The sequence below is a fragment of the Dendropsophus ebraccatus genome, chromosome 13 (assembly GCF_027789765.1).
Source record: "Dendropsophus ebraccatus isolate aDenEbr1 chromosome 13, aDenEbr1.pat, whole genome shotgun sequence".
In the NCBI taxonomy this organism is placed as follows: domain Eukaryota; kingdom Metazoa; phylum Chordata; class Amphibia; order Anura; family Hylidae; genus Dendropsophus; species Dendropsophus ebraccatus.
The window spans coordinates 11,726,103-11,751,066 of NC_091466.1; the positions used below are offsets into that span (position 1 = coordinate 11,726,103).

The following is a 24,964-nucleotide window of genomic DNA, read 5'->3' on the forward strand; positions in this document are numbered from 1 at the left end:
ACTCAATTCTATGGACGGGGAATTCCGCCATCCACTGAAAGAATTGACATGTCAGTTCTTTCGGCGGAAGGCAGAATTCACCCGCCCATAGAATTTAGTCTATGGGAAGGTCGGAGATGCGCACCGCCGGGAACGAACAGAATCTGCCGGGACCTATCCACACGGATTCCGTAGTGTGAACCTACCCTAACAGTATAAAACATATGAAATCTTTAATTCTACTATCTTCTATGTGGTATATCAACAAAATAAAAGAGCAGAGTAAATATACTGATACATCAGAATAAGGATCTGAGTCAAACATCATAGTATTCAAAGGCAAGAAAAGGAATCAATTGCAAAAATAATACACACTCCTAGAAGGCTTCCAACTAGATTCCAGCTTCATATTCAGCCTATTCCCCTGTGTCTGCGGTTACAGTACAAGACATATCCTACAAGCTGTACTTAAAGTGGCCTTTGGTGTTAGGTGACTTTTTAGGATAATCTGTCCTGTCTTTGTGCATGAGGAGTTCTCCCAGAGCTGGAGGACATAGCCTGCTGTCTATAGTGTCTGCACACACCGAGGAAGAGATCCTGCACTTCTATGTATTTGTCTACAACCTATAAAGCAGCAGCATGGAAGCCACGATAAAGCTATAGGGAGTCGTCTAAACTGTAAAAAGCCCTGGGGATGTTTCAGAACAGGAGAATGAAGAAGCATTTTTGTCGGATAAGATATATTTACAAAGTTTGCTTGTACTATTGCTCTAAGTAAAATGTGTTGAACTGACAGTGCCTGTTTAAGAGTATGGGGACTTCAACAATGACAAGTTCTATGTTCAAATCCAAAGTAACAGATTATGTAGGCCTTCCTGTGTCGTCCACCTAGTAATATTAGGAATATCCACATTGTTGCGTATGATCCTTACCCTGTATTCTTTTTATTATTCAAGAACTATATCAACTAAAGAACATGAATGGGAGACGTGTAATGAGCAAGAGACTTTGAGCCAAGTAATCCAGATTTTAACTTCTCTTCCTGTACATAATCCAATACAGAGAAGGTGGATATTGTTACACCAGCCGCAGCTGACTGTCTCACATTAATTTAGCACATTCATATATTCACGGGTGAGCTGGCACTGTATACACGCCATTCTAATAGTGACACAGATCTGCAGGCTGCACGACAGATATCAAATTGGGACCAAATAAAATGCCAACGTGTGAACCATGGTCAAATATTAGCACCTTTGAACAGGTGAATAATAATACGAGTAAACTGAGATCAAACACAAAGTCCATTTACTGTCTCCAGAAAGGAACAGAGTGAATTGGGGGAAAAGGCTGGTTGTAAACACCTTGGACTAATAATAAGCAATGACTGTGAGCTTACTGAGGAGATTCTTACACTATAAAACATATGGAATCTTTAATTCTACTATCTTCTATGTGCTATATCAACAAAGTGAAACAAGGACTTTTTTATATGTGAATCACAAGATAACAATCAACAAAATACATGAGATAATAATGGGCTCTACTACAAAAGAGCCTGAAGGATTGACAGAAGAGAAATAAAAATTGCCAAAATTCCGAAAGACAGTCCAAAGTGAATGTACACTACAGACATAACGAATATATGAGAATATAAAGAAGACACGAATTTGGAGTTGGGAAAGCGATCCTAACTCTTACAGAAAAATACAAGAATATAAAAGACATGTTATTACAAGGAATAGTGAAATAACACATTGTAGGACGCCACCATGTGCAAACATTGCTTTCTGTAAAGACTGACGGCAAAAAAGCCTCCAGGTCCATCTAGTCTGCCCATGTGATATTTTCTTTAGTTGTTTTCCTAGGATGGACACAGTATATGATATATCATAGACACTTACTGTGGATTTGCCAACCACATCTGCTGGAAGCTGGTCAAATCCATCTACTACTTGAATACCCCTTTAAATCTAACATATACTTTGTTTTTTCTGCAATCTTCATAAGACATTCAAGAAGTGTGTGAAATCCTGTTAGAAGATGGTTACATCAGAACATAATACATAGACGTTTATTATTACGAGTATTGGTCTCTCCCAGTTTCCATAAGGAGGACAGCGCCTTCCTCAGGGGTCAGTTATTAATGATAATTCGCTTTGGGTGATGGACTATCTGGAATACAAAAGAAGAGATTTACCAAATAAAGGATAAACAAGAGGAGCTCACTGCTTAAGAGATACATAAGAGTGACCGAACTTTGGGGAAATAAAAGTTCTTCTCCACAGATTAAAGCAAAGTTGAGCTATGTGATAGGCGCCTACCAAGATAATGTGTAATAGACCCTTGTAGCCTAAAAGAAAAAAAACACATCCTACAGTACAACATGGTGGAAGATCCATAAAGTTGAGCTAATTGGACCATAGAGGTGTTAAAGGAACAGTGTAATCTGAGAAGTATCAGAGCTTTCTAGAATGCAACGTGCTCCCAAGTTTAACAGTGAAATGTTTCAATCTAAATAGACCCTAAGGGCCAGTTCACAATGAGCAAGATCAGCGGAATTCCGCAGCAGAAATCCCGCCGTGCTCAGTGTGCTGCTGTAAGTGAATAAGAGGACGCGCGCTGGTCCGCTCCCTCTCCTCTCCGCTCAAAGATCTAACATGTTAGTTCTCTGAGCGGAGAGCGGCGGCAATGGACGAGCGCGCGCCCTCTCATTCACTTACAGCAGCCCACTGAGCATGGCAGGATTCCGCGGTGGAAATCTCCGCCGCAGAATTCCAACGATCTTGCTCAGTGTGAACTGACCCTAAAGCAGGATAAAGACCCAGTGCGCACAAAAGTACGGAAAAAGGGTTATGAAGGGGACTTGGACTGTTTAAATTCCTTGGAGAGAGCTGAAATTTACTATTGGGAAAAGTAACCTGCAAGTATTTAGTGGCTTGAAGGAATTGCAGTGCAAGAAGATCACAGAAGGATGAGAAAATGGAAGCTGTTGTTGTTTCCCAAGTTTCCATCTTAGCAGTAAAGGGCTTGTCAAGGCTTAAAGGGCAACTCCAGCGAAAATGTTTTCCTTTCAAATCAGCTGGTGTCAGAAAGTGCCAGAGACTTGTAATTCTATTAAAAAATCTCATCTTCCAATACGTATCAGCTGCTGTTTGTCATAGACAAAGATATGTAGGACATATAGCAGCATAAAGCATAATTTTTAATAGAAGTACATTACAAATCTTTTTCTGACAACAGATCTAAAAGAACAACTTAAGTTGCCCTTAAGGAACAAAAAAATGGCCGCAGCGCCTCTCCCGTCCTCAGTTTGTTTGCAGTATTGCAGCTGAGTTCTATTGAAATGAATGGAACAGAATTATAATACCACACACAACCTGGGGACAGGGGTGGCACTATTTTTACTAAATATTAGATGTGCCTTTTCTAATGCTGGAGTCTAATACTGTGAGGGATGTAGATTCTGCACAATGACATGCCCAGTTGATTGGACCAACTCATTTTGCGTCAAAGGCAGCAAGGGTAAAAATGGCATCCACCTTAGACGTGTCTGTAGAGATCTTAAAGTGTCACTGACGTTTAATTTTTTTTTTTTTCAGAAATCTATAGTACAGGCGATTTTAAGAAACTTTGTAATTGGGTTTATTAGCCGAAAAATGCATTTTTATCATGAAAAAGCAGTTTGAAGCTCTCCCCCCTGTCTTCATGGTTCTCTTATGGAGAGGGGAGGGGTGGAGGGAGATAAGGGACCAAAACAGGACAGCAAAGAGTTAAAAGGGGTCGTTCACCAATTTTTTTTTTCTTTCAAATCAACTGGTGCCATAAAGTGCCAGAGATTTGTAATTCACTTCTATTAAGTCTTCCAGTACTTATCAGCTGCTGTGTGTCCTGCAGGAAGTGGTGTATTCTTTCCAGTCTGACACAGTGCTCTCTGCTGCCACCTCTGTCCATGTCAGGAACTGTCCAGAGCAGCAGCAAATCCCCATAGAAAACCTCTCCTGCTCTCCAGACTGGAAATAATACAACTTCCTGCTGGGCATACAGTAGCTGATAAGTACTGGAAGGCTTGAGATTTTTTAATAGAAGTAAAGTAAAGTAAGTAAAGTCTTTTTGAATGCAGATAATGGCATATTTGCCTAATAAACCCAATTACAACATGTTAAAAAAAAAATTGCCTGGACTATTGTTTTTTTCCCTAAAAAAAAATACGACAGTGACATTTTAACCCTTAGGCGACCCACTGAACCGCCGCGGTCCCAGGTGCCACTCGTAGCCCGGGGCCGCGGCTATTAGCCCCATAGACCAAAGGATAAAAGCGCTATAAGCCTGGGAATAGAGCGATTTTAAGGAACGTATATTTGTTAACAATGGTTTGAATTTTTTACAGGCCATCAGATACAATAAAAGTTATACATGTTATATATCGTTTTAATTGTAACGACTTGAGGAACAAATATAACAAGTCAGTTTTACCCCAGGGCGAATGGCGTAAAAACACATTCCCCCCAAATAATAGAAATGCGGTTTTTTTTCAAATTCACCACACTTTGAATTTTTTTCTGGTTTCGCAGTGTACTTTATGATAAAATTCAGACTGTCATTACAAAGTACAATTAGTGACGCAAAAAATAAGGGCTCATGTGGGTTTCTAGGTAAAAAAAATGCAAGTGCTATGGCCTTTTAAGCACAAGGAGGGAAAAACGAAAACGCAAAAATTGAAATGGGCAGGTCCTCTAAGGGTTAAAGGGTTCTTGGAATTGAACAAACCCTACTTGAAAAGGGTCTCTTGACAACCAGTGATTAAAGCCAAAGCTTTACAAGAAAAAAATTGGCAAATACCTTACTGAAGACGCCATTAAATTAACACAAATTGGTTTTCTGTCCCGATTGGTTTATGGGGGTTCTGTGAAGAGTCTGTGGAGAAGATAATACAGTCATTCTGATGGCTTTCTGATACTGTGATGGTTATTAGAATCTCATTAGCATACGATCACTGGATTGCTGGGGACCAGAGAGATTAGTCAATTGTTAGCTATGTACCCACTTCGAGAACATATTGGGTAAAGGAGGCCATCTTGTTAAATAGACGGCTACTAATAATGACCATGATCTATTTAACCAGACTGCCACCTGTACCCGATATGTTCCCGATGTGGGATCATAGCCATATACTATGGAGGCTTCCCACCATTGCCTATATAAGAGCTTCATGTCAACCCCTTTACCTGCTCCCCACTGTGCCATATATAAGGTATTGTGGCCACATTGCATTACTACCAGTAGTGATTACACATGGTGGTCAGAGTGTCCTGCAGTAGTGCTGACTATGTCCCCTTAGACCCTGGTCCATATATTTTACAAGAAGCAGGTTCAGGTTATGTTCCCACTGTGCAAAAATAAGGGCAAAAGACGGCCGTTGTTGGAAAACCGTGTCCGTTATTAATGGATATGATGTTATTCACCCTTCTTTTTACATTCTGGGAGCATAGCCTTAGGTTGAACATGCAGGAAAATGTTACCAGAAAGAAGTCTCTGACATTGCACTCACCTTGACATCTGTCATTGGTGTCCAGTTCTGTGTAAATGTTCTCCGTTACATCATCAGGATCTTCAGAGTCTACTGCTGTGACATAGGAAGACGAGTTAGTGATGTGACCATAGAGAGATGATCTGCTGAGATGGAATCTTCTCCACAAGGATTGATTATTGAAAGGTTTCTGTGTAGCATTACAGAATGCTGATCTAAAGGTCCCTATACACCTTTAGGCTATGTTCACACTACGTATATTTGAGGCTGTATAGCAACCAAAACCAGGAGTGGATTGAAAACACAGAAAGGATCTGTTCACACAATGGTGAAATTGAGTGGATGGCCGCCATATAATGGCTAATATTTGCTATTATTTTAAAACAACGGCTGTTATATTAAAATAATGGCCGTTATTTACTGTTATATGGCGGCCATCCACTCAATTTCAACATTGTATGAACAGATCCTTTCTGTGTTTTTAATCCACTCCTGGTTTTGGTTGCTATGAGGACCAAATACAGCCTCAAATATACATAGTGTGAACCCAGCCTAAGTGTCACTGTCGTTTCGTTTTGATTTTTTTGCAGAAATCAATAGTCCGGGTCATTTTAAGAAACTTTGTAATTGGGTTTATTAGGCAAATCTGCCATTATCTGCATTCAAAGAGCCTTTCCCCAGGTCCTCCCCCCCCCCCCCCCTCCTCTCTCTCATTCACTGCTCATTATCAGGAAATCTCGACTCTTTTACATCAGTCGAGCTCTGTGTAACCTATGGAGAGGGGAGGGGGGAGGAGGGAGATTAGTCACCAGCAAAGAACAAAGGATTACACAGTGGGAGCTGTGTGAAAGCTGGTATTCAGAGGTCAGTGCTGATTTCAGAAGAGATAGCCCGGTGATGTAGCTGTAAATTAACTCTTTGTTGTCCTGTTTTGGTGCCTCATCTCCCTCCACCCTTCCCCTCTCCATAAGAGAACAATGAAGACAGGGGGGAGAGCTTCAAACTGCTTTTTCATGATAAAAATGCATTTTTCGGCCAATAAACCTTATTACAATGTTTCTTAAAATCTCCTGTACTATTGATTTCTGCAAAAAAAAAATGAAAACGACAGTGACACTTTAAGGACCACCAATCAATTTTCAGATGTACTTTGTAATGACGTCTTTCAATGTACTATAAAATTAATGACAGAACCCCTAAAATATCATTTATGGGGTATAATTGGGATAAAAAATATTTTTTTTGGGGGGGGGGGGTCTGTGTTTACGTAATGCACTTTACTGTAAAACTGACATGATATCTTTATTCTATAGCTCAGTCTGAGTACAGCGATATGCATGTTTACAGCTTTTCTAATGCTTTACTATTTTATTAGCCCTACAGGGATGTATGGGGTGTCATTTTTCGCTCCATGATCTCTAGATCGGACGTATTGATCACTTTAAAAAAAAAAAAAAATTATACATAAAATGTAAAAAAAAAAAAAATCAACAATCCGCTTTTTATTCACGCCGTTCACTGTGCGGGAAAAATATTGCTTTATTTTAATAGATCGGACAATTACGCATGTTACGACATATAATATGTTAATTTTATTTTTGTGTTTTATTTATAAAATAGAAAGGGGAGGTGATTTCGACTTTTATTGGGGGAGGAGCTTTGGCATGTTTTTTTCAAAACATTTATTCATTCATTTTTTTTTACACTTTTTAAGTCCCCCAAGGGAACTATTACATACACACCTTAGACTGCATGCTCTGATCCCTGCTAAGTGTTATCTGTTATCTTCTGATAGAGCCTGTCTGTGGCTGAGCTTACCTCATAGTCCGTTACCCTGGTGGGGCGTACATTTATGCTTGTTTGCGCCAAGGCCCAGGCTGTGGGGGCCTAAATGTACGCTAGTGATCGTTAAGGGGTTAATAACCGATGTCATAACGATCGTTCGGCAATCGGTTATCAGCCTCAGTCCTTCCCATACGCAGAAACATTCTGTACAGGGTTATGCCACCTGCTGAGGATTGGCTCCCGACCCCTACCTCCACTAACCTCATCTGTCGGTGGTCGGGGGAGCCCTGTGTACCTTATATCGACGGCCAAACCTGCCACTTGTCACCCAAGTCTCTTATGTTATCCCTCTATAAAGAGCAGACATCCTTAGGTCAGCATGACCCCGATGGTATGTTTATCATGTGCTTATGTTTAATCGTCAGGTTAATAACGATGAAGACAGCACAGAATATTATCAAATATAGTTAGCTCCCCCGAATTCTATGAATGGAGAAATACCACGAAAAAGCTGTAAAATCCTAATATAAAAAGATGCTCAGGAAAGTATTTGCAGAATTATTCTCTGCTGCTGATCACATATGATGTCAGTAAGGAAACGTGCTTTTTTGTGCTTGGTTACCTTTTGATGGCCGTGGGTTGGAAACGTGTCTTGCTTTGTACAGGAAGATCAGAGCGGTGACTATGAGGACCAGGACCAAGACCAGTGAAGTCACTGACACCGCTATGATGAAGTGACTTGTCCCTGGAAGAAAGGATCAAACAGCCATTTTGAGTTATTAGCACCTCCCATCTCTTGATAATTATGTTAATTTTTTTTTTTTCCAGAAATCAATAGTACAGACGATTTTAAGAAACGTTGTAATTGGGTTTATTAGGCAAATATGCCATTATCTGCATTCAAAAAGCCTTTTCCCAGGTCCCCTCCCTCCCTCCTCTCTCTCATTCACTGCTCATTATCAGGAAATCTCGACTCTTTTACATCAGTCCGCCCTGTGTAACCTATGGAGAGGGGAGGGGGGAGGAGGGAGATTAGTCGCCAGCAGAGAACAAAGGATTACACAGTGGGAGCTGTGTGAAAGCTGGTATTCAGAGGTCAGAGAGGTCAGTGCTGACTTCAGAGGAGATAGCCCGGTGATGTAGCTGTAAATTAACGCTTTGTTGTCCTGTTTTGGTGCCTCAACCCCTCTCCTCTCCATAGAAAACCATGAAGACAGGGGGGAGGAGCTTTAAACTGCCTTTTTATGATAAAAATGCATTTTCCAGGTAATAAACCTAATTACAAAGTTTCTTAAAAAAAAATATATTAATTGTCAGTGACACTTTAAATAACATCCTGTCTCGCAAACGATTGTTTATCGTTAACTTAAAATCGTCTACCATGTTACACAGAATGATTGTTGTTACTACGATCAGTTACTCCATCTGATTCCAGCAAAAGAAGGAACGATTTAAAATTACACTGAAAGATTAGTAAACGAATGCGGAATTACTGCGAACGATTAACGATAATTTTAGGGTCAGATCTAGATCAACTCATTTAAATTTGAACGATATAACGATTTTCCGCCTGATGATCGTTCCGTGTAAAAGGGCCCTAACTTTCCTGGTTCATTTGATATGTAGGTATAGGAACAGAAGAAAGAGGGTCTATGACTGCAGCACACATGTGCAGAACTCTTAGAGGATATGAATGGCTGCTCCTCTCCTAGAATTAGAGGGACCATCTCCGATAGTAGGAGGACTGCCGGGTCCTGCCTTTCCCATTGAAGATTTGTAGATTACAATCCAATGTATTATGTGTAGATGAGGTTTATAGTTCGTCACTATGCAAAACTGTTCAGACATGTGAAAAGTTTACTATACTAAATTACAGTTCTCCATAATTGTTCCTTCTATAAGATAGCTAAAGGAGAACTCCGACTAGTTGCATAATCTCAGAGCTGGCAGGGGAGAACATAACAATCAAGCATTGCGTACCTCTCCCCGTGTGTTGGAATAGTTTGTTATGTTCCCCCCTGCCCCTTCAGTTTGACATATTTTGGCTCATGGATTTCTCCTCTAAACACCTTCTGCATTTTAGGTCATGTAGTCTTTAAGTGATCAGCTGATCCTGCCAAAATCAGCAGGTTTGGCTGACATAATGTGTATGGTCGGCCGACTGTCATGTAAATTATATTTTAACGTGTCAAAAGTTTAGGTTGGTCAGGGACTAGGTGCTGAGACCCCCTCCAATCATTAGTCCCAGTCAGAAAGTCCCGCTTCATTCAGGGTGCTATCTGATTGATTACAGGAGAGCTGGGGAGTATGGGTATCTGTAATGATCGGAGGGGGGGCACTGAGACCATCACCAGTCTAAACTTTTCATATGGCTATCTAATCTGATTTCTTGATTGTAAATTTTTGTTCATCATTATGGGGGTTGCCATCCTGTCTGAGCTATTTTAACAGCTTTTAGTGATATGCTTTACAGCAAGCCTGTTAGGGCCACAGCGGCGTCCCGTGCTCCGGACCGCCGCCGCACCCTCTCTCCTGCATCTGCAGCAGCCGGTGTCCGTAGGCAGGGACCCGGCGCTGCTGTTGCTTCGTCCCCGGGGGCGCCTCACCTCACCGCGCTCCTGTCCGTCGATGTGCCGGCCGGCGCGCGCGTCCCCACCTCCTCGGGCGCGCGCGCCGGCTGTCTCAGATTTAAAGGGGCAGTGCGCTCCTAATTGGCCTGTATGTCAATCACTCCCCTATAAGTTCCAGCCCTGCCCCCTTCCAGGTGTTGGAGCCTCTACATGCTTCCCATAGCATTTGGCCCAGCTCCCTGTTGTTCCTGATTCCTGTCCGCTACCTGGTCCCTAGTCCTTGTTCCTGGTTCCTGCTCCTCTGTTTCACCATTGCTCCTGTGTTCAGCCTGTCACCTGCGGTTATGCCTACAGACCTCTGCCAGAACCATCTCCTGCCTACTGCTCCTGCCACGCCTCGCCTGCCGTCACTAGCAACCAAGCCAGGGGTAGCGACCTGGGGGTCGCCTGCCGCAGCAAGTCCATCCCGCCTTGCGGTGGGCTCTGGTGAAAACCAGCGGCCCCTTAGACTCCGCTCCCTGGTGAGGTTAGTGCCATCGCTAGTGACGGTCCAGTGGATCCACTACTCCAGGCGTTACAAAGCCCCACTGACAATAAGCACAATGGAAAGAACCTGATCCATTTCGATATTGCTATTGTGTGTACCTCTGTTATCTATATACTGGTGTCACCTGTCACTGTACTCCTGCCTGTGTTATCTATATACTGGTGTCACCTATCACTGCACTGTACTCCTGCCTGCGTTATTTATATACTGGTGTCATCTATCACTGCACTGTACTCTTGCCTGTTATCTATATACTGGTGTCCCCTATCACTGCACTGTACTCCTGCCTGCATTATCTATATACTGGTGTCATCTATCACTGCACTGTACTCTTGCCTGTTATCTATATACTGGTGTCATCTATCACTGCACTGCACTGTACTCCTGCCTGTGTTATCTATACTGGTGTCACCTATCACTGCACTGTACTCCTGCCTGTGTTATCTATATACTGGTGCCACCTATCACTGCACTGTACTCTTGCCTGTGTTATCTATACTGGTGTCATCTATCACTGCACTGTACTCCTGCCTGTGTTATCTATATACTGGTGCCACCTATCACTGCACTGTACTCCTGCCTGTGTTGACAAGGAGGGCACTGCTGGGAAATGATCAGTTCAGAACAGAAAGCCTTAGCTTAGTTTTAAGCCTAGTGGTGAGAATGAAAACTGCAAGATTTGGGGATAATTTTATGACATGGAATATTAGAGAAAAAAAAAATCACTAAAAACTCTTAAAATATATGTTCAACATAAACATTCAATTTCAACAGTAGGTCATTTTTTGGTGACACAGTCCCTTTAAATGACAGTAGCACTTTAAGAAAGTTCCAGTTTGTGGCGGATTCAGGTGAACATCCTTAGCTTACTATGAAAGTCACCTGGTTTGGACGTGGCTTCGATTTCCGTTTGGTTAAACAGCTCTACAAGAGAGAAAAATAAATAATAATGGGAATATTCAGGAAATGATATAAATTATTTGGATTGTTGTACTTAAGAAAAGTACAGAAAGAGTGATCTACTGACATAGTCACATCGGAAGATCACATGGTTCACGAAACAACACGAGCAGAGGTTCTTGGACCACACTGCTGTTTATCTCCTCTGTAGTGACGGGCATCTCTTCTCTCCCACCTTCAGCTTGATAGTGATACAACATGAATTCTTTAACCCACTTTGTTCTGGCATCTGTATTGGTTTCTCTGATTACCTACCTAATCCATAATGCCAATCCTTTGTAAAATATTCTAGGTTGAAATCTTGGAAATTTTTAAACTTGAGGTAATTTAATTATTATTATTATTATTATTTTTTTATTTTTTTTTTTGTACCAACATTTTGTAGCCCTTGGTGAGCTGTAGTCACGTGGGTGAGGCCCCATATTCAATAAGGGTGTAAGTGCTACACTTTGGTGGGGGTGACTATGGGGCCAAGGGAGTATCAATCAGCCTCATTTCACAATAACTTGACCATTAAAGGAAGCGTGCCCAATCCAGATACCTCAAGAAAGAATTTCAAAAGGCTTGGATTGTGGTGAAACAATTCTTTTCTAATAAATAGTCTCTATTATGCTAAACTAAAAAACTTAGAAGCTTGTGTAAATTTGGTTTTGGTGTAATGGTTATAACCCAGAATAAAATACTATCTTAGGCCAGGTTCAGACTATGTAACTGTGCGGCTGTATTTGCGGCTGTAATTGTGCGGCGGTATTTTTGGTGGTTTATGCGTACGCTGGAAAGTATACGATATACGGCTGCACAGTGCACACTATGTATGAATCTACGGCCCTATCGTAAACGGACCCGTAAAAAATGAACAAGACCATTGTTTGCGGCTGGAAACGCGGCCGTGGATTGACAGGCGGTCCGTACGGAGTACTTCAAAAATAGCCGGCAATGATGCCGAATGCCGATGCCTCTAATAGTTAATATATTAAATTAATAAAACACATTTTCTTTGTAATAAAGTCCCTTTCGTTGTTCAATAATTTAATTCTAACGAATCCATCATTGTGCAATTAAATATACTGTTAAAATAAATATATATATAAATAAATGTATATTTATATATATATTTATTTTTTGACGGTATATTTAATTGCACAATGATGGATTCGTTAGAATTAAATTATTGAATAACGAAACTGAATTTATTTCAACGAAAATGTGTTTCATTAATTAACTATTAATTAGTACAGGAAGCTCCATAAGCCGTTAATTCATATTGCCGGCAATAGAGCATTCTGTACTAATCATCACTTTACTTTAATGAAAACATCAAATGTTTCTTCTAATTATGTTATCACAAAAGCATTATTAGAAGAAACATTTAGAATTATATGTGCGCTCAGCTGATTGGCTGATCGGCTCAGCGCACGTATAATTAGCGGGTCCGCAGCACAGTGACTTCATTGTGCTGCGAACCAGCGAAGAGACAACATCAGGGTGAGTATAGAGCTCTCCCCACCCCCTCCCCAGCACTGCACCCCTCCCAGCAAGGAAGGGGGGTCACTTAACCCCTTCCTTGCTGGGATGGGTGCAGTCTGACATCAGTCTGGCCCCCAAGGGGTTAAGGGGGATGCAATACATCCTCCCTTAACCCCTTGGGGGCCAGACTGTAAGCAGCGATCTGTAAAGATGCTGCATACTGTAAGGAGCAGAACACCGCTCACAATGATGGGTGTTGTGCTCCTGTTTGTGTGTTTTTTGTGTGTTTCTCCCTTTTTGTTTTTCAGATATCGGTATCCTGGGGATTACGTCGGATTCCGTGGACTACGTCGATGACCAGCGTTTTTTTGTTGTTTTTTTTTTAATAAAATGGTCAATGAGGGGTGTGGGAGTGTTTTTATTTCAATAAAAAAAAATTTTTAACTTGTCTTCCCTTTATTTCTTTACTTTATAGACTTAGTAGTGGAAGCCGTCTAATAGACGGAATCCATTACTAATTTGGGGCCTAGTGTTAGCCGGTATAAAATGGCTAACACTAACCCCCATTATTACCCCAATACCCAATGCCACCAGGGGTACTGGGAAGAGCCGGGTGCCAGTGGTCCCGGAGCGTCAAAATTGGCGCTCCTGGACCGGGCGGCAGCAGGCTGGTAAGATTTAGGCTGGGGAGGGCCTAAACCAATGGCTCTTCCCACCCTGGTGTTACCAGGCTGCTGTCGTTTGGTTTTTAACCCGGCTGGTTATAAAAATAGGGGGGACCCTATGCGTTTTTTTTTAAATAAATAAATAATTTTAAAAAAAACGCATAGGGTCCCCCCTATTTTTATAACCAGCCGGGTTAAAAACCAAACGACAGCAGCCTGGTAACACCAGGGTGGAAAGAGCCATTGGTTTAGGCCCTCCCCAGCCTAAATCTTACCAGCCTGCTGCCGCCCGGTCCAGGAGCGCCAATTTTGACGCTCCGGGACCACTGGCACCCGGCTCTTCCCAGTACCCCTGGTGGCATTGGGTACTGGGGTAATAATGGGGGGTTAGTGTTAGCCATTTTATACCGGCTAACACTAGGCCCCAACTTAGTAATGGATTCCGTCTATTAGACGGCTTCCACTACTAAGTCTATAAAGTAAAGAAATAAAGAGAAGACACAAGTTAAAAAAAATTTTTATTCAAATAAAAACACCCCCACACCCCTCATTGACCATTTTATTTAAAAAAAAAAAAACGCTGGTCATCGACGTAGTCCACGGAATCCGACGTAATCCACTGGATACCGATATCTGAAAAACAAAAAGGGAGAAACACACAAACAGGAGCACAACACCCATCATTGTGAGCGGTGTTGTGCTCCTTACAGTATGCAGCATCTTTACAGATCGCTGCTTACAGTCTGGCCCCCAAGGGGTTAAGGGAGGATGTATTGCATCCCCCTTAACCCCTTGGGGACCAGACTGATGTCAGACTGCACCCATCCCAGCAAGGAAGGGGTTAAGTGACCCCCCCTTCCTTGCTGGGAGGGGTGCAGTGCTGGGGAGGGGGTGGGGAGAGCTCTATACTCACCCTGATGTTGTCTCTTCGCTGGTCCGCAGCACAATGAAGTCACTGTGCTGCGGACCCGCTCATTATATGTGCGCTCAGCCGATCAGCCAATCAGCTGAGCGCACATATAATTCTAAATGTTTCTTCTAATAATGCTAATGTGATAACATAATTAGAAGAAACATTTGATGTTTTCATTAAAGTACAGTGATGATCAGTACAGAAAGCTCTTTTGCCGGCATATGAATTAACGGCTTATGGAGCTTCCTGTACTAATTAATATTTAATTAATAAAACACATTTTCGTTGAAATAAATTCAGTTTCGTTATTCAATAATTTAATTCTAACGAATCCATCATTGTGCAATTAATATACTGTCAAAAAATAATTATATATATATATATACATTTATTTATATATATATTTATTTTATCAGTATATTTAATTGCAAAATGATGGATTAGTTTAAATTTAATTATTGAACAACGAAAGGGACTTTATTACAACGAAAATGTGTTTTATTATTTTAATATATTATACATGAGAGACATCGGCTATAGTGCAGAGGATCGCAAACCCCGGTAATAGCAATTCATGTAAACTGTTTCCCTGCTTTCCCAGATGCATTACAGAGGTGTTTGCATCACTTTCTTAAGATTTTATTTGTTATTTTTAGTTGAACCAGATTTCCAAGTAAATGACCGTATGTTTTGAGCCGCATGTCTATTTTTTCCCACGGCCGTAGTTTCATCCGCACATTTACAGCCGCTTAAAAAATACAGCCGCACAGTTACATAGTGTGAACCTAGCCTTAAAGCGTAACTGTCATGTTTTTTTTTATTGCAGAAATCAGTAGTATAAGCGATTTTAAGAAACTCTGTAATAGGTTTCATCAGCCAAAAAAGCCTCCTTTTGTACTCAAGAAGCAATCTCCCAGCCTCCCCCCCTGACTTCTTATCTGTGCATTATCAGGCAAACACGTCTTCATTACAGAGAAGCCAGTGAAGACTGGTTCTGCTCTCTCCATTGTAAGCCTATGAAGGGGGGAGGGGCTGAGGGAGATGAGGGAGCAGGAAGAGGTGACATGAAGGTGAGCTGTTTGTAGACTCTCTGGGCACCTAAAACTAAATCCAGGCGTCAGAAAGGTCAGTGCTTATCTATGAACTTACTGAGAGAAGATTGCAGGGTGTTGTGCTTTGCAGAAATCCTCCGTGCTCAGTCACTCCTAACAGCCCCTCCCCTCTCCATAGCCACATAATGGAGACAGAAATCCTGCTTCTTCTGAAGTGAGGGGGGAGGCTGGGAGATTGCTTTTTCAGTACAGAAGGAAACTATTTTAGTACATAAAACCTATTACAGAGTTTCTTAAAATCGCTTGTACTGTTGATATTTAATGTTTTCAGCAAAATGAAAGTGTTGTATTTCCCCCCAAGTTATATAAATCACCAATATAAACCTCTTACAGGAAATGCTTATAAAGTGCTTTGTTCCCTGCACTTACTACTGCATCAAGGCTTCACTTCCTGGATAACATGGTGATGTCACTTCCTGGATAACATGGTGATGTCACTTCCTGGATAACATGGGGATGTCACTTCCTGGATAACATGGTGATGTCACACTCCGACTCCCAGAGCTGTGCGGTGGCTGCTGGAGAGGATAATGGCAAGGGGACACTGAAGGACACAGGGCATCCCTCTACCATCATCCTCTCCAGTAGCCACAGCCCGCACAGCTCTGGGAGTTGGGTCGTGACATCACCATATTATGCAGGAAGTGACATGACCATGTTATCCAGGAAGTGACATCACCATGTTATCTAGGAAGCCTTGATGCAGTAGTAAGTGCAGGGAAAAAAGCATTTCCTAAGCATTCCCCATAATAAGTCTATATTGGTGATTTGTATAACTTTTCGGGGCAATACAATACTTTAATAAAAAAATTTCACTGGACTTCTCCTTTAAGGCTGTGTTACGTGACATCAAAGCCTTGGTTTACCCCCAACCACACTCTAATCTATCTGACCGAGAACATCGAGTGCTGACTTGGCTGAAGTCCAGACCCGACCTTTAGTAATGTCGCAAGAATATTATCACCTTGAAGCTTCTCGCCAATTGCAGGACATTTATACATACAGCAGATTGAATAGAGATCCTACTCCGAAGATCAAAGAACAGCTCTGTTCCCTTCTCCACCCTCGTGTTTTATATAAAGTGTTACTGTCATTAAAAGAGAAACTTTTGATATGGGGTCTGGGAAATTCCCACCATTCAAAACCAAACTCACCGACCATACCAAAGTGATCATTACACACGATTCTATGATGAATCTGAAGACTGCATCTAGGTGGAAATCTCCGTACAAAATAATTAGCCCCCGATGCTACAGTGTAATTTGCGGTTTCCGATATTCCCACTCACCATTGTCGCCAGGACTTCTCACTTGTACGGTTAATATTGTGCTCATCTTCTTTATCCTGTCATCAGACGTCTTGACCTCACACTTATAATCCCCGGCATCACGCTGTTTTGCAGACCCGATTTCATACTTATTGGATGAGCTGAACTTCTGAATGTTCTGTCCATCTTGGTAGAAAGAAAATTCCAGTAGGGTGTTCTGCCTGAGGGAACTAATCCTGGTGTGACATGTCAGGGTTATGGGCTCACCCTCCACCATCGAATGAGAGCTCAGCAGGATTGTCGGGAGGGAGAATAGTTCTAGAAGAGAAATGTGATATACGTCATATATGTAAGGAGTAGACACCGGTAATGGCTTCATAGAACGAGGTCTGTTTTATAGGTATGATAAGTATAAGTGTATTCCTATCTCAGACATTTATTACATAGATGGCTTCTACAATCGGAACATGAAAACAGATGTCACCCAACCACTGCCCTCACTATTTGCCTGTATCTGTAACGCCTGTAGAAGTAATGGAGAGATCCATGTGTTTTGGAGTCGGGGGGGGGTTCTCCCTGTGGCGGGGCAGTTTGCGTCTGCCTTGTGTTTTTTTTTTTACCTTCCTCTGGATCAACACAGTGGGGTTTCTGTAGGTTGGACTTTGTTCAACTTTATTAACTATGTCCCTATCTGAATGCATTGGTTGCTAATCCTTCCTGTCTACTACATCTGGACGTTTTCCAGTATATTCAGATGTCAGAGATGCCGTCCTTTCTTGAAATTGTTTGTTGATTTATTAATAACAAGATGGTTAGTGTTAAATATGCTATATCTCTTGACGCATCTTGACTAAATTTGTGTTTGGAGGTGATGATGTGGTGGATCACCTCATACATGTGACACTGTGTATATGTGTACTTATATATATTGGACATTGACATGTCAGAAACTAGTAAACTAGCTTAAAGGGGTAGTGCGGCGCTCAGAAATTATTCACAGAATAACACACATTACAAAGTTATACAACTTTGTAATGTATGTTATGTCTGTGAATCGCCCCGTTCCCCGTGTCCCCCCACCCATGTACCCGGAAGTGTGGTGTATTATACATTACCTGATCCGTGTCAAGGGCCGTCCGCCATCTTGTGCCAAACGTCATCTTCCTACGGACGGCCGAGTCGCTGCCGCCCGTCCCCCCTCCGCCGCGTCACAACTGTGCTCAGCCGCGATTGGCTGAGCACAGTTAGGCTCAGCCAATCGCGGCTGAGCATCAGATGACGCTGCAGAGGGCGGGCGGCCGGCATTCGGAACAGTCGGAGCTGTTCGCCGTCCGCCCGAAGAAGACGTCGCAGAATGAAGATAGAAGACTGGTGACGGCACGTGACAGGTGAGTATAGCGCACCACACTTACGGGTACACGGGTGGGGGTGGTGGGACACGGGGAAGGGAGCCATTCACAGACATAACATACATTACAAAGTTGTATAACTTTGTAATGTGTGTTAGTCTATGAATAATTTTTTACCGCCGCACTACCCCTTTAACTGTTTAGAAGCACCCACTAGAACCCCCCCCTGTTTTTTTAGTTGTTTTGTTTTATGCTGGTTTCACACACAGCAGTTTTTGTGGCAAAACAAGAAGTGGATCCAACAGGAAACAGAAAGACAAGTCCTTCCTTTATATTTCCCATCCAATTTGAATCCACATCTGGCTTTGGCACAAAAACTGCAGTGACACTTTAAAAAAAAATAAAACTGGGTGTGATTCCAGCATTAGGGTACATTCACACGTACCGGATCCGCAGCAGATTTCATCTAAATAACTGAACACAGCGTCAAATCTGCACTATCAGATCTGCTGCGGATCCTGTACGTGTGAACGCACCCTGGTTTTTTTATTCTTTAGTTTTAAAGAATTTCTGTTTGTCACAAAATTATGTTATAAAGTTGCTTAAAAAATGCTGTGCGTGATTCCAGCATGAACGTAGACATGACTTTCTCTGGCCTATCAAGACAGCGGCCAAAATCAGGCTGTCTGCATTCAGGATATATATGAAAAAGACTCACGTTTGAGTCGAAACATCGCTGTACGTGTACGGGTGAATAAATAAATTATCATGTATTCACATTACTTGAGTGCCGTTTTCCTGTTCCTGAGTTTATATATATATATATATAAAAATTTCAGAATTAAGAGAATTGTAAGATAATTTACCTTGAACTGAAATGGAGGCTTCATCTGAATGTTGATAGTACAGTAGATGGTGTTTGACCTGTTTTGTGCATTTGTATTTGCTACTTGACGTCATGTCGATGTTCTCAATGTATAATTCATCTTCAGGACCCCAGTCCTTTATAACTTCATTATTCTTGTAAAATATAGTCTGCCCTGCCAAGTTTCCAGGGTAATGGTGGCATCGTAGGGTGAGGTTGTCTCTTTCATAAACATTTGGAGGCACTTGTAAGATGGCATAGCCTAAAATGCATGATATGAAAGGATACAATCAATGTATGTCTTATTTCTTATAAGGAGTCATTGAAAACAGTTGTCTGTATTGAATATTGCAGAAATCAATAGTACAGGAGATTTTAAGAAACTTTGTAATTGGGTTTATTAGCCGAAAAATGCATTTTTATCATGAAAAAGCAGTTTGAAGCTCTCCCCCCTGTCTTCATGGTTTTCTATGGAGGGTGGAGGGAGATGAGGCACCAAAACAGGACAACAAAGAGTTAATTTACAGCTACATCACTGGCCATCTCCTCTGAAGTCAGCACTGACCTCTCTGACCTCTGAATACCAGCTTTCACACAGCTCCCACTGTGTAATCCTTTGTTCTCTGCTGGCGACTAATCTCCCTCCTCCCCCTCCCCTCTCCATAGGTTACACAGGGCCGACTGATGTAAAAGAGTCGAGATTTCCTGATAATGAGCAGTGAATGAGAGGGGGGGACCTGTGGAAAGTCTTTTTGAATACAGATAATGGCATATTTGCCTAATAAACCCAATTACAAAGTTTCTTAAAATCGCCTGGACTATTGATTTCTGCAAAAAAAAAAACACACTTTAAGCAGAGCATTATTGGATAGCTTCATAGTAATGACTTTCAGAAAGTACCAATGATGGTATTGAGCATGTTTGACGTTTCTCATCTGTGCCATGTATATAGAATGGCTTACTCATAACTGCTTAGTGAAATTAAAGATGACGTTTCGAAAGTTGCACTTGCTTCCAGCTCTCCGGCCCTGTGGTGATCCAGCGGGCACACAGGCTTTGGTTACTTGCGGCTGACACATGACCTGTGCAGTACTACTGGCATCACCACTCAACTTTGGGAGCCAACATGGCAGAAGCTCGGCATGTCACTGTTGAGGCCACTGATTGGCTACAGAAGTCATATGTTGTCCTCTAGTAACGGCCCACTACATCTTCTGCACTAGGTCACTGCAGCATTAGAGAGGAGAGTAATGTTTTTTTATTTCTGAAAGGGCAGATAACCCCTTTAAGTGTCTAACTTTTTTGTCTCTCAAGCAATTTCTCATTATGTTTGAGGCTTTTATGATGTAATGTGCCAATATACAAGGTCCATCCGGAAAGTATCCAGCCATGTAATATGAAAAATATAACACACAGAACAATAAGGCTTCAGCCCCTCTCAAAGTAGGCACCTGGGGACCTCACACAGTTCTCCCAGCATCTCTTCTGTCTCGGCCGTTTTAGGAATCCTCAGATCAGCTTCTGGAACAGTCATTTACCAATCTATTATCACTGCAGCCCATACACAATAAACATTCTGCTTGTTTCAGGTCAGATCAGGTAGATCACTTTCAATAGATCCTTGTCTATCTTAGAAGCGTTTGTACCACACTTTCATTTGCACTGAACTTATTGCATTGTCCAGAAAGCCTTGCAACCCATTCTAATAGTAGTGTTCACACTTCAAGGAAAATTTGATAAGATTTTGAATAAGGTGGCCACACAGTGCACAGACTTATACAATGGTGTCTGGCGCCCCCACAGATGAGCACGTTGACGTCATCATTGTTCATGCACGCACGTTCCAGTCCTCTTCAGGTGACATTGGTGTCATCTATATTACCAATGGCTGGATACTTTCCGGACTGACCTCCTATATAATATAGTCTTACCCACCATTATGGACTTCCAGTCTGGCAGAGTCACTTCTGTCACCGATACTTGTCTGACATTGATAGATTCCACTGTTTGACCTTTTTGCAGATGTTATTGTGAATGTTTTTCCTGAGTGTATCCAGTATTCATCTTTGAACCAGTGATATACAACGTCCCCTTCCATAATAGCTTCCACATTACAGGTCAGATTTATAGACTCTCCTGTGAAGATTTTGTTCCAGTCTGGGTTAAAAGCCACCACTGGGCTGACTACTGCTCCTGTAAAATAAAAGTGATATAAGTGAGTTCACTACTCTAATATCATCCTAAATAAGAATAAAATACCATATAGATAACAATAAAACTACTTCACAAGGACACTTCAGTATTGAAAGAGACATTTCTATTTCTAGTGTTTCCCGTTAGGGCGTCCATTGTAGAACATCAGAGCTTTCACTTACTCCTTTTTATTGTAAAAATAATTTAAAATATTCCCCTTCATTACTATAGACAATTGTAACAAGAAAAACTCACCTACATTTCCCACCGCCAACACTGCAAAACAAGAAAACAGACTGATGAATGATAGTAATGTGAAAGGTTATTTACACTTTATGTATAGGAACATACCTATAGGAAGCAGTAATCCTGCTTCCTATGTAGAAGAATACAAATTTTCTGTAAGTTTAGCATTTGATTCCTGGTGGTAGGATAAGATGAATGCAACCCTAGGGCTGCCATGAAAACATGCACTTAGCTTATGGCCCTAAGGCTGCAACTATTTTCTCTTTGCGAACCTGAACTTACTGTAAATTCATTAATCTCTGAATTGAATATTTGACCATATGTACAAAGAAATACTGTAATACTGCTCCACCGGACAGAGAGTGCTGCATTTATGTGCCCACATCTGCCCTGCTCATTCCTTCATGCTCGCTGTAGTTCCTTAACCATTCACACTGCTGCTATAACGTGCCTGCACTCACACTCAGCTATACACACTGCTGCTATAACTTGCCTGCACTCACACTCAGCTATACATACTGCTGCTATAACGTGCCTGCACTCACACTCAGCTATACACACTGCTGCTATAACTTGCCTGCACTCACACTCAGCTATACATACTGCTGCTATAACGTGCCTGCACTCACACTCAGCTATACATACTGCTGCTATAACATACCTGCACTCACACTCAGCTAAACATACTGCTGCTATAACGTGCCTGCACTCAAACTCAGCTATATACACTGCTGCTATAATGTTCTTGCACTTACACTCAGCCATTCAAACTGCTGTATATAAAGTTTCTGCTTCTGTCCTCCTGCACAGCTCTGTGATTCTCACTTCCTGATTGATCCGTGCTAAACCCACCCCCTTCCCCATTGTGATCATGTGACCACACAGACCTCTGACAGTAGCCCTGCTTCTCTATTCTAGCCTGTTGTACTACGCTACTGTAATATGGGGATCTGCACCTCCATTCTGTATCTACAAATTGCTGCTGTTCTTTCAGGTTTATGCACTTACTATACAATATACTCCACATGCTGATTGCTATACTGTACAGTAACTTATAATATCACATATTCAGCTGCTTCTCATTGTTTGTTTCATCTGTTCTACAATTGTCTGCATATCCGTGATATTTTATGGGACAATTTGCTTTGCTTTAAGAGTGGATTCGGATTACAAGCGCGGTCCCAGAACGAATTATGCTCGTAATCCAAGGCACCACTGTACTATAATACTACCCCCTGTAAACAAGAATATAACTACTATAATAACTCATGGAAGAAAGAGAATCCGAGCACTCACCTTCTATTAGTGAGTGCTCGGATTCCCTTTCTTCCATCAGTTATTGATTTTCTATATTTCTATATTGGAGCACCCCGGTGTTTGTCAGTGAGGTTTACACCGTTGGACTTTCCACACAGTGCGTGTAGGTGTGTAGCCTATACATTCAAGTAGTGCCGGCTTCTGTATCTACCTCTACTGAATAACTACTATAACACTGCTCCTATATACAAGAATATAACTACTATAATACTGCTCCTATATACAAGAATATAACTACTATAATACTGCTCCTATATACAAGAATATAACTACTATAATACTGCTCCTATATACAAGAATATATCTACTATAATACTGCTCCTATATACAGGAATATAACTACTATAATACTGCTCCTATATACAGGGATATAACTACTATAATACTGCTCCTATATACAAGACTATAACTACTATAATACTGCCTCCTATATACAAGAATATAACTACTATAATACTGCCCCCTATATACAGGAATATAACTACTATAGAACTGCCCCCTATATACAAGAATATAACTACTATAATACTGCTCCTATATACAAGAATATAACTACTATAATACTGCTCCTATATACAGGAATATAACTACTATAATACTGCCTCCTATATACAAGAATATAACTACTATAATACTGCTCCTATATACAAGAATATATCTACTATAATACTGCTCCTATATACAAGAATATAACTACTATAATACTGCTCCTATATACAGGAATATAACTACTATAATACTGCTCTTATATACAGGAATATAACTACTATAATACTCCTCCTATATACAGGAATATAACTACTATAATACTGTTCCTATATACAAGACTATAACTACTATAATACTGCCCCTATATACAAGAATATAACTACTATAATACTGCCCCCTATATACAGGAATATAACTACTATAATACTGCTCTTATATACAGGAATATAACTACTATAAAACTGTTCCTATATACAAGACTATAACTACTATAATACTGCCCCTATATACAAGAATATAACTACTATAATACTGCCCCTATATACAAGAATATAACTACTATAATACTGCCCCCTATATACAAGAATATAACTACTATAATACTGCCCCCTATATACAGGAATATAACTACTATAATACTGCTCTTATATACAGGAATATAACTACTATAATACTGCCCCTATATACAAGAATATAACTACTATAATACTGCTCCTATATACAGGAATATAACTACTATAATACTGCTCCTATATACAGGAATATAACTACTATAATACTGCTCCTATATACAGGGATATAACTACTATAATACTGCTCCTATATACAGGGATATAACTACTATAATACTGCTCCTATATACAGGAATATAACTACTATACCGTATATACTATACAATACTGGTACTATGTATAATAGAATATCACCTCCCTATATGTATATAACATAACTTATTACATAACTACTGTAATTCTGCTTCCGTTGCAGAAGAATATATCATCGCCCTCTATATACTAAAAGAAATACTATAATACTTCCCTCTATGGATCTGAACAAATAGAAGAACTTCTGGAATTACACGTAAACACATCTGTAAGAGATCATTGTTCTACTTACCTAGAAGGAAGAATAGTGACCTCACATACATGGCGACCGCTGTCGGCTTGTGGGGCACAACCAGTGTGACGGGGAGAGCTGCACTTTGGCTGTATCCTGCTGTATTTTGTAACCAGGAGGAGGGGTGTTTGCAGAGATGAGACGGGGGGGCTATGAATACCAGCGGATCAGGATGACCTTGCAGCCTAGTTGGATATGAACATGTGCTGAGCAAATGTCATATCTGGCGAAATACGGGGAAGCGTGGAATGTCGCTCATGAAGTCGTTTTTTTCCTGACATTTATTACTTTGGTATTTTGGAGTACTTGCCTTTTGTTTGTAACTTTTAGGCTATGTTCACAGTGTGCCGACATTGAGTGGATGGACGCCATTTAACGGCCGCTGTTTTAAAATGATTTGCCATTGACTGACTGCCATCCACTAAATTTCAACAGTGTGGTGTGTGACCATAGCCTTTCTGTGTTTTCAGTTCACTCCTGGTTTTGGTTGGAAAATACTGACCAAAATACTGTGTGTGAACATAGCTTTAAAGTTTATTTTTAAAATCTATTTTTCAGTTTTTTTTTTTATTTTTATGTATTGAGCCAGAGTAA

General features: G+C 41.0%; 2 protein-coding genes across 4 annotated transcripts in view; one reads left to right on the forward strand and one right to left on the reverse strand.

Moving 5' to 3' along the window:
• METTL25B (methyltransferase like 25B) overlaps positions 1–24,964 on the forward strand; it is a 60,649-nt gene that overhangs the window by 29,718 nt on the left and 5,967 nt on the right. The gene's annotated exons all lie outside the window — the stretch shown is intronic.
• LOC138770848 (high affinity immunoglobulin gamma Fc receptor I-like) lies at positions 1,266–24,471 on the reverse strand. 3 transcript variants are annotated; one of them, XM_069950104.1, is made up of 10 exons: positions 24,371–24,471; positions 21,458–21,478; positions 20,945–21,202; positions 19,011–19,271; positions 16,817–17,113; positions 11,294–11,335; positions 7,917–8,039; positions 5,531–5,602; positions 4,822–4,896; positions 1,266–2,154 (listed from the first exon to the last, which is right to left on the reverse strand). In XM_069950104.1, the coding sequence occupies exons 1-9, from the start codon at positions 24,399–24,401 to the stop codon at positions 4,838–4,840; spliced, it is 1,164 nt and encodes a 387-aa protein (XP_069806205.1). In that variant the 5' UTR covers positions 24,402–24,471; the 3' UTR covers positions 1,266–2,154; positions 4,822–4,837. The 3 variants fall into 3 exon arrangements, with proteins under 3 accessions (XP_069806205.1, XP_069806204.1, XP_069806207.1); XM_069950103.1 differs by having other exon boundaries at positions 5,531–5,605; XM_069950106.1 differs by lacking the exon at positions 11,294–11,335 and having other exon boundaries at positions 5,531–5,605.

What these genes read in the sequence shown, in the direction of transcription:
- LOC138770848 (XM_069950103.1), bottom strand. Translation starts at nt 24,401, where the DNA reads ATGTATGTGAGGTCACTATTCTTCCTTCTAG. An exon ending in GTTGGCGGTGGGAAATGTAG is followed by an intron (nt 21,203 to 21,457) that starts GTGAGTTTTTCT and finishes TTTATTTTACAG; the next exon opens with GAGCAGTAGTCAGCCCAGTG. An exon ending in AGCCTCCATTTCAGTTCAAG is followed by an intron (nt 17,114 to 19,010) that starts GTAAATTATCTT and finishes TTTCTCTTCTAG; the next exon opens with AACTATTCTCCCTCCCGACA.